This window comes from Asterias rubens, chromosome 5 (assembly GCF_902459465.1).
Source record: "Asterias rubens chromosome 5, eAstRub1.3, whole genome shotgun sequence".
Taxonomy (NCBI): domain Eukaryota; kingdom Metazoa; phylum Echinodermata; class Asteroidea; order Forcipulatida; family Asteriidae; genus Asterias; species Asterias rubens.
The window spans coordinates 5,946,650-5,960,300 of NC_047066.1; the positions used below are offsets into that span (position 1 = coordinate 5,946,650).

At 39.7% G+C, this 13,651-nt stretch overlaps 1 protein-coding gene across 1 annotated transcript; it reads right to left on the bottom strand.

The window, feature by feature from the left end:
* Positions 1–1,065: 1,065 nt before the first annotated feature.
* LOC117290947 (mucin-5AC-like) lies at positions 1,066–9,624 on the bottom strand. The gene is made up of 6 exons (XM_033772526.1): positions 9,355–9,624; positions 8,023–8,179; positions 6,325–6,366; positions 5,702–5,819; positions 4,829–5,051; positions 1,066–4,249 (listed from the first exon to the last, which is right to left on the bottom strand). Exons 1-6 carry the CDS (start codon positions 9,437–9,439, stop codon positions 1,827–1,829), a joined length of 3,048 nt encoding a protein of 1,015 aa, XP_033628417.1. The 5' UTR covers positions 9,440–9,624; the 3' UTR covers positions 1,066–1,826.
* Positions 9,625–13,651: the final 4,027 nt, after the last annotated feature.

A 13,651-nucleotide genomic window follows, 5' to 3' on the forward strand; every position in this document is an offset into this window, starting at 1 on the left:
GCATTCACCACATGATATAATATTACAGGCTGACATAGTGTATCTATCATTCAAAACCAGAGTGAAAGATAATGAACGGTCAGTAAGTAGGAGGGTTGACTGTGTACTATGTTGATGCATTCACCACATGATATAATATTACAGGCTGACATAGTGTATCTATCATTCAAAACCAAACAGGATGTTATTGAATAGCAAGACAGCAGAAGGATTCAATTGTTTCAATCCTACATTCCAATGAAAATGGTTATCCCTTCATAATCCAAGGAAAATGTGGCACAGAAAAACTACAAAAAGTACAACCTGGAATATTGAAACTTGTAATCTACCCATCGTTTACACTCACATAAAAATCCTCTTGGAAAAGTATGGTATACAAAATTAAAACAACTTTTAAACATTTTTGACAAAGTTCTTAGTTTGTCAGACGTACATAAACAATTATGTACAAGTAAGTCACATCGCCATGCCAAACATTAAAAAATGCATACAGGTATAAATTGTGCATGTGTGTAGAGTGGGGTTTCTTCAGAGCTGAAAGGAACAATACAAAACACGTTTTCCCCAAAAATTTTTGTTTCACCGTTTAGTCCACTTAGCTTTCTGTAAGCAAAGCTTGTACACCTTTTTACCAGACATGCTTACGGTTAATAGCAGCGCTACGAAAGGGAAGTTGCTTTACACTTTGGTGGGAGTATAATCAGGTGAGGTTTAAAGGCAGTGGACACTATTGGTAATTACTGTACATAATTATCAGCATAAAACCTCACTTGGTTACGAGTAATGGGGAGAGGTCGACAGTATAGAACATTATGAGAAACGGCTCCCTCTGAAGTGACGTAGTTTTCGAGAAAGAAGTAATTTTCCACGAATTCGATTTCGAGACCTAAAATTTAGAATTTGAGGTCTTGAAATCAAGCATCTGAGAGCACACAACTTCGTGTGACAAGGGTGTTTTTTTCTTTCATAGTTATCTCTCAACTCTGACGACCAATCGAGCTCAAATTTTCAAAGGTTTGTTATTTTATGCATATGTTGAGATACACCAAGTGAGAAGACTGGTCTTTGACAATTACCAAGTGTCCAGTGTCTTTAACAACGCTTCTTGTGTTATCTCTTTTGAGTAGTGGTGGTTCTGAGCAGAACCAATGATCGACAGCTCATCGTTTTGATCAGTATGCTCCGATCATCTAAGGGAATGCAAAAAGTGCAACTGGTTTACTTCACATGTACAAACAAAAAAAGAGACCGGTTCATACTTCCTGCGAATGCGATATGATGACGTCACAAGTCGCGTTGAATAATTCACAGGGGTTGAGTTATGCTCAACTCTCTTGCGAATATCACTGCAAAAACAGAGTTGTGATGTCAAATTCACGTCAAACTCACATCGCATTCGCAGGAATATGAACCGTGATTTACACACCCTGCTACATTTAACAATTGGATTGTGATTGGATTGAAGCACTGGGCAAGTTCAAGCAATGACCATTTGTCAACCACTTGGCTACCTATGCATTTAATACATCATGGATACCTGGCAAAATCGCCCAATGGTCGACTGTTAGACCCACGCTCGAACTTGACCAATGTTAGAGATTCTACTTGCCAAATGGTTATCATTTGGTTTGTGCATTGTTTTTTTAGGGAGCTGAGGGTTTACTATTCCAGATTTGTCAAAACACTTTTTCAGTTCACACCTTAGTTCCCAACTGAGGCGTGACATTTTATCCTTGATAAATTGTGTCACCCATTGTTGTCATTTAAAAAGCCCTTTAGAATTACATATAAATGAATCACCAAGGTTGGGATTATGTCATGATTGGCTATGTAGTGGTTGCGGCGACTTGACTGTTCGTTACTCTGGCCTCTTGCATGGTGCTGCTGGAAGGCTGCGTTACCGCAGATGGAGTTGTTGCTATGGCAACAGCACTTGTTGACGATGTCACCACTGCAGTCGTTATGGGAAACGGCGATCCTTTAGTCGGCAATCCGTTGCTAATGGTCGATGAGTTAAGCCAAGCATTAGAGACTGATGTTGTCGTTTGGAGAGGCAGTGCATGTACTATGACGCCATTGGATGTCTGGCCATTGCTCACAATTTGATTGGTCGCTGACGTCGCTGGTACCCCCACTGGTACCCCGCTATGACTACTAGTTAACGCCACTGGGGATATAAGGGGTACTTGATTGGTGAACGGAAACCGATACTGAGGGAATGGTCCAAATGACAATGTGGTGTATGTTGGTGCAGTCACAACCGCTCTGTTCGTATTTAGCATGGGATAGGCCACTGCCCCAATGGTGACAACAGGTGGTAACGTTACACCAACTGTAGTCTGCGGTACACTTGTCCCCGCGACACAAACTGTCGTCATATTCTGAGGTATACCTGCTGTGGGGACTAAAGGATGTCTGATGACAGTGTGTGGAAGAGATGGATTGACAAGTTGATGGGATGAGTTGGCTACAGTGTACGCAGCAATGGGTGGTTGAGTGAACAGAACTTGGGTCAACGCTGGCTGTAAGGTTAGCCCAGGAGAAATGAAGGAGTGTCCTTGGGGAGAGGGGGGAGGGAGAGTCCCCTGGGTGACGCCCGACACCCTGGCTTGTTGGATCATAGATGGCGAGAGGAATGGGGTCTGACTAGTCAGGGGTGAGTGAAGTCTGACTTGGTTTTTATCATTGACGCCTATGTTTGTCAAATCTGGCGCTAAGCTCCGTGTGTTTGCCAACATTGCCTGGCTCAGAAGGGCAGCATTTGCAGCAGTCAGCATGCCAGGGTTGGACAAGTTTGGTCGGATCATGGCCGCCCCAATACCTCCCTGGGGAAGGTAATGCTGAAAAGAAGGTAACATTGTGTTGTGGCCGGCTATGAAGCTCCGGACGTCCAATCCCGGCGGTGGAGTTGCATGCTGCAGCGCCACAGAGCAAGTCGGTATCGTGTTGACGACATTCGCAACAGTGCCACTGCCCGAGACAGACACTGTACTTGTCATTGCACTTGTTACATGCACGGTCTGAGGTTCTTTACTTGTGACTGGTTTGGATAATGTATAGCTCACTTGTGTCGCTGAAGTGTCCGTGCTAATCGTCACTAATTTTGAGGTTTTGGGCATGATGTCCACAGTTTGGGAGCGTGGGCTGAATGGGTGCCGCGTCACTCTCTGCATAACAAACTTGTTATCCGTTCGACGCACCGGTTGCCTTACAACCATTGCCTGTTGCTTCCCAAGTAGCTGGCTGACAGTTTGTCTGGCGATGCCGCCTGCAGTTGTGACGGTTGCGACAGCCGTTGTCGTCGCTATCGTAACGTTAAGTTTTGAGGTAAGAGGGTCCATTGTAGGTGCTGTGTGTGATACTGAACTTGATTCTTTCTGCTGCTGATTAAGCTGCTTACTCTGAGCTTTATTCTTCAAGTGCTCTTGAACAGCGGATACAGCCGTCGAATGCCGTATGACTTGGTTGGGGGTCACTTTAGGCTTGACTGAAGAATTGATTGTCTGGGTAGGGACTTTACTCTGCTGCTGCATTTGGTCCGTGGTCAAAGGAGTGACTATTTGCTTTGCAGTGGTCTGAGGGGTGATCACAGGCTGTGCTGTGGTCAAGGGTGGGGCCTTTGGCTGCGATTGGGCAACAGTGTCGTGGATAAGGACCGGCTGAAGCGCTGTGGATTGTGTGGTCACAACCAGCTTCTGCGTTGTCGTCACCATCTTTTGTGAAGTGGCCCTTCGAATTTGCGGCCTGATCATGAACTGTGTAACGACCTGACGCCGTGTGAGCTGAGGGGGTGCTACCCTGGTTGGATCCTGTGGAGTTGCATACTCTTTAGCTGCTGTGGGAATCGGTTGACGGATTCCACCAATGCCCCGCGGCTGCTGCTGAAACTGAACAGGAGGCATGGTCACAGGCTTTGGCTGAAACTGAGATGGCGGTAGGGTCATGTTCTTTGGCTGGGTCCCAACCTTCTTTTCTGTCGACCCCTGCTGGGAGTGTTGTTTCACAACAATAGGCACGTGCGCAGGGGGGACCGGTTGCTGTCCAGCGGCAGTGGTAATAGGCACATGGGTGACAATCCTCCTGCTGATTACAAACGGCCCCGACGTGATGAAATGGTCTGAGGATTGGTCAGTTCTTACGAGTGTAGGTTCGACCTTCTGGTCAGCTGGATCTGTTTTACGCAAGACTTGATGACCGATTTTCGGCTCCGGTGATTGGGCCCTTGATTTCCTCTCTTCTTCCTCTGCCTCTGTAAATAATATAAGAACCAAACTACAGTAAATTTTAGCTGGAAGCAAAAAACACTGAGAAAGAAAAACTCACCCCAAAACCAAAAAATGTACAGCTTTGGATTCACGGTAGGAGTACATAATAAAGTCACTGTTTCGTTTTGAAACATTCATGGACACTATTCAGGGCTCAGTCTAATTTCCATACTTAGACGCATACACAAATAATTGTTGTACGTGTAGTAACTGCACTTCTAAACAACAGTTATTTCTTTCTTTAAATAACACCTGTTACACAAGATACTTAAACATTATTGTTGTGTCCTTCGGATGGGACGTTAAGCTGTTGGTCTTGGTGTTGTGTAATGCACAAACAAAAGAACCAAGTGAACTTATCTTAAAAGAGAATGGGTTTACCACAGGGCTTCTGGTTTAATTAGCAGCATATTGCGCTGCAGCACCTTGTAAACCATCACATGGTGGTATGTCAAGAAATTGGTCTCATACTTCAAGCTCAACAATACCTTGCAGGAAAAGACTGAATATTGAAGTGCCTTGGTGCTATATACGAATTCACTATTACTATTACGACAACTGACCTGAGGCAGTGGAAGTACTAGTCGAGACAGAATCGCGGTCCTCTTCATCCGTCTCCATGTCCTCTTCTCGTTCGTCCTCTTTCTCTTCCACCTTCAAGCTTTTCTCAATTTTCCAATGAGAGTACGACCCCTTCAGCTTGATCAATTTGTCTTGGTACTGAATCTTTTGCCGAGCAAGTTTCTCCGTCTCGTATTCCAGGTCGCGTTCTTTGCGCTTCAAAGCCTGGGACGAAAAAAAAGGACAACATAATTTCACTCTGTTTTTTTTAACAACAACATTCAGCAACTAGTTCTTACATAGCACATTGTACAATAACCAAATTTCCTCGCGATTTTCAGGATAAGCAAACAACAGCTGAATACCAGTAACAAGCAATTAATCCTGTTTTATCAAAGAAGAAATTTCATGCTAAGCAAATTTTTCTGCTTAGCAGCTCTATGAAATTGGGACCTGGTCGTTGGGCCAATAACATTCCTGTAATCTTTCTCTGGGAGTAAACAACCTGGACAACCATAGTGCTCCAAAGGCTTTTTCAAATAAACCTCTACCCTCACAGGTACCCAATTATACCCCTGGGTGAAGAGAAGAGATTACAGTAAAGCATCTTGCTCAAGGACCTAAGCATCTTGCTCAAGGACCTAAGCATCTTGCTCAAGGACCTAAGCATCTTGCTCAAGGACCTAGTGTCAACAAGACCAGTATTCAAACCAACTTTCTGATGACTTCAAGATTGATAGAAATAGGTCTCATACTTAAACACGTAGCTCCACATACTTTGTAGAAGAATACTTTGAGATGCCCATCGGAAGTATACAAACCGCCATAAAAGAACTGCATAATACTATAACAATTTTACTATCAATTTTACAAACCTGCAAATATCTCAGGGCTCCCTGTAGTATGCTCAAGTTGGACGGCTTCATTTTCTTGTCGTCCATGTTTGGAATTGTTTCACGTAAGTTGTCAAAGCACTCCTTTAAGTGAGCCCGCCTGTAAAACAAACAAAAAATAGATCTTTAAAAACGAATCAAAACAAAAACCAAGGTCACCGTGGTCTAGTGGTTAGTCGGCAGGACATGCAATCACAAGGTTGTAGGTTCGAATCTTACCAAGCTTACCCCTGATTGCACAATGCCTAGAATAAGTCTTGTTGTCTAGTTTATACCGAATCAAATTTTTTTATTTGTGCAATTCATAATAAAACCAATGCTTGTATTAGAGTGGTTTAAGGTGCCCTTCCAGTGTATACCTTTTTACATGCTAAAATAATTTTCTGTTTCATGACAACCGAGATCAAAATTATTTTAATGACATTGTTTTACTCATTTTTCAAAAACTACAGCACCTCAACAAGTAATATTTTCAGGGAAGCTTTCTGCTATTATTATCTTCAAACTGTGTAAGTTTCATTTAAATCTGTGGACATAGTGTTTTTTTGTCCTACAAAAAGTACATAGACCCTTTAATGAAATATATCAATGCCTAAAAGCTTCACCTGTTTTTCTCCAATTTGTTGTGCACCTCCCTTGTACCAGATCTGTGGAAAAGATAAAAGAAACCTTGTCAAGAATATTGTTGTTTAATTTCTTTTTACTGTAACACCAATGTGCATTAAGCACCGCAGGATTTGAACTGCCTTTAGCCACCGAGCTTACTCGCTAGTCTAAGTGGTTACTGTTAGAAGTTTGCCCTAGAAATGCCAAGGTCGTGGGTTCAAATCCCACCCGAGTGGTTTGCCAGTGGATTTTGTTTTCACAGAACCCGGGAAAATACCGAGTATTCACTGCTTAATACACATCAGAGTATAGATAAAAACAACTTATATTCTTCATCTCTGATGCAAAAAATTGAAATATTATGTTTTATTAGTATACATTATACAGGACCACAATTCATTTAATTATTGAGAAAGCAAACAGGCTGACTTCAAGTTTTTTTAGGCATGACTGTCAGCCAAACACACTAGACAGCTACATAAATGCCATGCCTCAATTATAAAGAGTTTCCTGGGTAAAATTCAAGTCGCAAATAATAACTGCTTTCGATAATCTTCTTTTTTTTCATTAAAAAGATCTTAGACTGTTTATGCTCATTAAGATCATGTTTACAAATGTGCACTACATAAACAAAATTGGGGTTATATTTCCCCCTTACAGGAATGATTGACTTCACATCTGCCCATGGTAGGTAACTATGGAAACGATACAAAATTTCAATCACCCGAGTTCAGTTTCTGTGGTTTAATGCCAATGCCAATTTGCCACGAGGCGCTGTTAGTGTCAGTCAAATTTTAATTGGCACTGGCTGTCATTGGGAAATGACAAGTATTGTTTGAGCCGGAAGTCCACAGGTCTAAGAGACAGACAGTTTGGAGACAGACCAGAGCTGCTTAAGCAGAAAAAGTTGCTAAGCGCTGCAGAAGTTTTCTTACCAGAATAAGGGTCCCAGCCAAATTAACATGTCACATTAGCACATTGTGACTGGTATCATGCTCTTTTCAGCTCTTGAGAGTAAATTGTTAACACAAATGTTCATATTCATAGATCTACTTGAGCTGAACATATTGCCCAACAAATATTCTGCTTAGCAGAAATGAGCAGGATACTAGTCAAAAATTAGACACATGAAATGGTAGTTTTCCTGGTAACCTTATTCGGAAAGCATAAATAAATTTGTTGGGTTTAGACACAGGTGTCCTTTAAAATATTTTGTTAGTGAACAATTTGGACGCCCGTTTTTTAAAATTCCCAGCAAATTAGGACACCATTATAACTAATCATGGCTAAAACCAATTGCTATGCTTATCTCAGCTAAATTTAAAGGATCGGTCAAGTTGGTCTTGGGAAAGTGTTTGAAAACTGTTTATTGTGAAATGCTGGTTAGAAAGATATTGTATATAATACACACAAGAATCACTCGAAATTGCACGATTTTCCTTTTTCGTCGCTAACCAACACGGTCGGCCATTTTATGGAGTCAAAATCTGGATTCCACAAACTGGTCAATCGTGTTTCTTTGCGACGTAAAAAGAAAAACCATTTCGAGGCATGTGTGGTGGATCATTATATTCGTCACTTAAATTATCTATCTAACCATTGCATTTCATAACAAACGGTTTCAAATGCTTTTCAAAGACCAACTAGACCGATCCAAGGCAACGTGTCCCTTTAACTAGCCGATAACATTTTCATACCTTTTGTCGTCTCCTTCGTCGTTGTGTTTTCCCGATGAGACAACAGGGCTAGAGGAGCCGGGCGACGACAGCGGACTGCTTGACAACCCTGTCTGGGTTGCACCAGCTTTGGCTGATCCCGTCTGGCCATTCTTGCCGCCAGTTTGGACATCCGTTTCTTTGAAATAAAATGGGATGAGAACAAAATATCAATCACAAAATCCAAGGAATAAATCATTAACCTCATTAACCACTATTATAGTCATATCTTGTAATAAAGTACCTCAGCTCAAATGATAATTAATGGTACAGAGCAGCATAGATTTCTACTTGACAGGTAGAGTTTGTTCTTAGAGAACTGTCTTGCTTTATTCTACCACCCCGGAGTAGATGTTCGGGGTTCGGGAGATCTACTCCGGGGTAGTATACTAAAGCAAGACAGTTCTAACAAACTCTACCTGGCAAGTAGATACACACATGGTGTTATCGCAAAACAAATATACAATTGATACCTCACCATGCAATGCCTCAAATCCTATTTAATATTATTAATATTATCATTATTATTATGATAACTGACCTGAGGCAGTGAAAGTACTACGTCGAGACAGAATCACTGACCCTACGTTTTAGGACAGATGGGTGGCGTTTTTTACTTGCACTTTTTTCCATTTGTAAATAGAGGATGTCATGTTCCTGATCGCGCACTTTGCACCTTACAATACAAGTTATACAACTACTCTACTAAAAAGAGGATTGTACTTCGTTGTATAGATAGATAGATACATGAATTAAAACAAAAGAAATTGATTGGCTTCCATCAGATTGAAACTGAAAGCGCTACATTTGTAAATTAATTAGTTATTAATTATGTAACACTCTATATAATTACGTTTTATACATTCATAATCACTGAAAAACTACGTAGTAAATAATTAAAAAAATCTGTGAAATTTTATTATCTGCAATAATTACACTACACAAGACCTGAGAAAAACCTAAACTAACAAAAGCACCTAGCTCAATGTCCTCATGTTTATTCATTGTAAATCACATTAGCAAGCTAGCAATTGGCTGTCGAGTCATGAATATTCAGTTTAAATGACAAGCATCATCGAACTCAAGGTTAAACACTGAACAGCCCCGGCCGGCCTTCATAAAAACACAAATCAAAAAGTGATAATTTCTGAGCAATTTGGACGAAATTCCTTCTTCATGAACAATCATATTTAATTGCTCACTTCCTGTAGGTAAAAGTGGTAAAACAATGAAGGAATCGGACCTGTGAAATTGCTCTACGGACACTAAATATTTAGTAAACTTTCCATGGAAAATACAAATCGACAATCATACCATCGTCATCCGCACGTGCTCCGTATCCAATTTGCGCAGACCATTCCACAAACTTTGCAGCCTCCAAAAGAGTCTCGATACTCATGACTGATGCTCCGATCAGCACCACCCGTAGACAGCATCAACTACTAAAGACACAGATCTTACACTTTTCTTCCTAAAAATAATGGGTTTATACCAAAACTTCCCCGAAATCGTCGATTCCTTGGAACATCCACAAAGATGGCGGGAGAATCCTACGTATAAGAATATGCATGACATAATCTGAACGGCGCTTCATCTCTCCTTCATTGCATCGTACATGGGCGCAGTCCGTGCCAACACCACGCGTACGTCTGACATCAAAACATATAATGGCATCGTTCATTTTTAATAAAGGGGGTTTTGACACGTGTCGTCGTAGAATATTCTACAACTTAAAACATCTTTTCGAAGCAAAAACAAAGATTTCATATTTTAAAATAACATATCGATTGAATAAAAGTATGTTGTGTTATTGTTTTTAATTATTTTAACTTACTGAACAAAATAAAAAAGATTTAAAGTTCATTTTCTTTTCAACAACCCCACCGATTATGGAATCAATCAACTAATTATGCAGACCGTTCCCTAATTGGTCAGTCGGTGTATCGTGTGGCTGCTTGTTTACTACACACCTGCAATCACGTGGGAGTAACGGTAATGTCATTTTTTAATGTCTAGCCCATGCCTCTTTCGAGCGTTTTAGTAGGTAGTGTACATTTTGATGACCAGACTATTTTGTGGCTATTTGGATGTCGGTGACGTCGTCGGTAACCACAGCACGTGACACATACGGCGATGTTTTACTCGCCGCATAGACCTTATTGCAGTCCATGATTGCAGATAGCAAAAATCCGACGTCCCGCAAAGGATTGTGGGAAATATTTTGCATCTCCAGTTAGGTCGTCACGTAAAATAACGTGTTCTACAAAGTTTTTTTGTAAACAATAAGTTTGTAAACATTGACATTGTTCTTGGTGGACGGTCATGCTTCTGTGGCGGAAGACAGTTTCACCCACGAATGTGTGTACCTCCATGCTTTATTTAGCCAAGTCCAGATGTGTAATATTAATACAAAAAACTACGACAATAATGCCATCGGACCAGTGTGTGCTTTGCGACTCAACGGAAGAACGAGGGACTGTACATGTATGTACATACGTGTAGGTAGGTAGGTCCATGCATGTTCTTTTGACTTTGATTGAACACAAAATAGTTTAATAAAATATCAATAAAGCTTGTTTATGATTTAATCATGACCGGGTCATGATTAAATCATCAAGCATGTCAAACCCAACAAGCTGTAGGCTACAATTTGAGTATTGTATAGGCTAGATTTATGTGTGATTTGTGGTAGAAACTAAAAAAGAAACATACATAGGCCTATTCAATTATATATTCCTCAACATTTTTTAGAGATGACAGATATTGATATTATATTCAGAATATAATATCAATATTCTGATAATGATACTGCTCATTAATTAGCTCATAGTCATATTAGTCATGACTGACTTTCAGGGCAGAGTGTTTGGTTATGATTTACAAGGCAAAAGATCATTCATAAATGCCTCAATCAGTTTCGCTATCTGCATTCCTGTTGAGTTGTGGTGGAGAGCGCTTCACGTGGGGTCAGGGTGTTTAAAGTTAACGAGTGATAAAGACCAGCTGGAGATGTTTATAACCGGTTGTTTTTGATATGTTTAGATGCATAATATGTGCTGGTCTTGGTGCTAGATGTTTCACCGATACGGGTGATGTTTGTGAGTTGGCCGCGCTGGGTGTGAAAGCAAAACAAGAAACGTCTTGCACCAAGACTAACTACGCACACACCACACAATGCATCCGAAAACTGTCTCAGTCATTAAAATGCAACACATGTCAGGTCATCAAATAAGATACGTAAAAGAGGAAACAAGAGCGTTGAGAATATTGATCCAGATCCAGATCCAGATCAAGGGCTGAACGACCACGACCCTGCCTGTTTTAAACGCCTTTTTAAGAACTTGTAACCACTCATTTATTCCCTTAGTTTTTGTCTGCTTTATCTTTCAGATAATTACTTGTGCATCAACATGCTTCGTGACAGGACTCATATTGGAAGCAGTTATTCTCCCAGTTCTGTGTTCACTCCAAAGATGTGATCTGTACTGTTGTTTTGTGGACTCGACCAACCACATCCTACTTCTTTTGCTGCAGGAGAGCTCATTGACCATCTTCTGAATTGACTAAAGGCTGTGTGTGTGTATGTGTGTCTTCATGCTCTTGAGGCCATTTTTGACTGATGACACGTAAATTGGCGATGAAAAGATAAATGTTAATTGCAGAGTGAACTGTGACGCAAGCGAAGGTATCGCAAGTGCTTCTTAATATGCCTGTGCGTGGCGTCCTGCGGTTGTAGGCTACAATTCTCAGAGAAAGTAGAATAATACAATACAATACAAACAATAACACAGTCCAAACGTCCATTTCCACTGTCTTGAAGAGTTTAAAGCTTCATTTATTCTGGTTACTTAAATCATACAATAATACTTCATAATGCAAAGATTTAAATAATACCAAGGGTTGCAATTGCAAAGATCTAGAGGGTTGTAGTTAACCGCCTCAGTACAGTCAACATGAACAATACCTGAGGCAAACAAGGGTAGATAATAATTGAGTGAAGTAATTTGCAATGTAAGTGTTTTTAAGGGGCCATGAAAATACCAAATGTGTTATAAAGTTAATATTACCAATTTAAATATTTGAAGAAAAAAATTAAAGGATGGAAATTGTAAATAAAAAAGTGTTTGTTAACAAATATATTGAACAAAAAATGTGACAGTTTTGGATTTATTTTCAGCAAGAGTTAAATTATGTGTACCCACAGTTATCAATGAAACCTTTAAACTCTCACCATAAAATGGGTCAAATAATTACAGATGCTGGTTAGATTGTGAACAATTGTTTTCACACCAACCCCGGGAGTTAAATTCACAACATGCATGATATAGCATTCACAAACAAGAATTTGTCACAGGTTTTATACATAGCTGCATGTTTATCATGGCACAGTCATCTTTAAGATTCCATTCCAACCTGTGGGTGTAGCAGATAGTCTGACCCCTCTTCTAGAGTCTTTTTGTGAACAAGGACTCTGACATGCATGACGTGTTTGCCAAAGGTGGCTGCAGCTTAATAAATATCAATTGTTTTAATGTTGGCTTTGTGAAGTCATGAGACAGCTTAATACATTACAAATTGCCTCTGGCAGTACTGAACCCATTATTAGTGGGCCCTGAACCACCTGACCACAGTGCCAGTCAACTTGTTAATTTAAATCCAAATTTTTAAGATGCAGAGTTTGCAGAGAATCATATTTAAGTGCTCACAATACTTCTTTGATGGCAAGGTTTGAAATGACTTTTCACCCACTTAAACTACAAAATGAGACCTATCGGTATAATTAGTTTAGAATCAGGTTTAACAGATGTACAAATATAGCCTATTATTTATAAAGAATATAAAAGCGAGTTACTGTATAAATAGTCCTCTTAATATGGCTTTTTATTAGTCTATCATAACCAAAAATGTATTAATTGGGATAGTTGCCCCCAAAATAATAAAGTTAAATGGTAACAATTTCCAAGTAAAACCAAAAGGATTTATTTTTTGAGGATGCCCAATGCAGAATCTATTTTTTTTATTGAATAAATCAAACTTATTTGAAAACAAAAATTTAAAAGAAATTATATTCTTTTTTCAAATTCCTACCTTAAGAAGGGTTTCGCTCATGTGACCTAGTCCTTGCTTTTCGAATTACAAACCTACAAAAACTCAGTCTCATATCATATGATAAAATTATAGACATAACAAACATACCATTATTACAGTACCAGTAGGGTCTAACAATAAAGCTTACAACTTGATGCTTTATGGTACAGTGTACTAAAAGTATCATTTTTGTTATACATGCACAAAACAAAGCACAAAGTATGTAATTATATTATGCACAGAATCATGTTCGTACAAAACGTGTACATCAAACTTGTATAAACTGAACCCTTGATAAAAAAATGTTTATGCTAGGACTACTTCTAAGTTCTAGAAACTAGAAGTATGCTAGGACCTACACCAGAACCTTGTCGTACTTGTCATGTCATGATCTACGGTATAACCATGGAGGTAGAAATATATTTATATTAATAAATATAAACATAAACCACAATTACTTAGTCACTTTTGGTCACTTTAATTTTGAACCATATCAGTGGTAGACCTAAAAAGTTGATGGTGT

Bases quoted from the DNA above. Each gene is read 5' to 3' on its own strand.
- LOC117290947 (XM_033772526.1), bottom strand. From the start codon at position 9,439: ATGAGTATCGAGACTCTTTTGGAGGCTGCAAAGTTTGTGGAATGGTCT. The intron at 6,367-8,022 runs GTATGAAAATGT...TCTTTTCCACAG, and splicing joins GACGAAGGAGACGACAAAAG to ATCTGGTACAAGGGAGGTGC. The intron at 5,820-6,324 runs GTGAAGCTTTTA...TTTGTTTTACAG, and splicing joins AACAAATTGGAGAAAAACAG to GCGGGCTCACTTAAAGGAGT.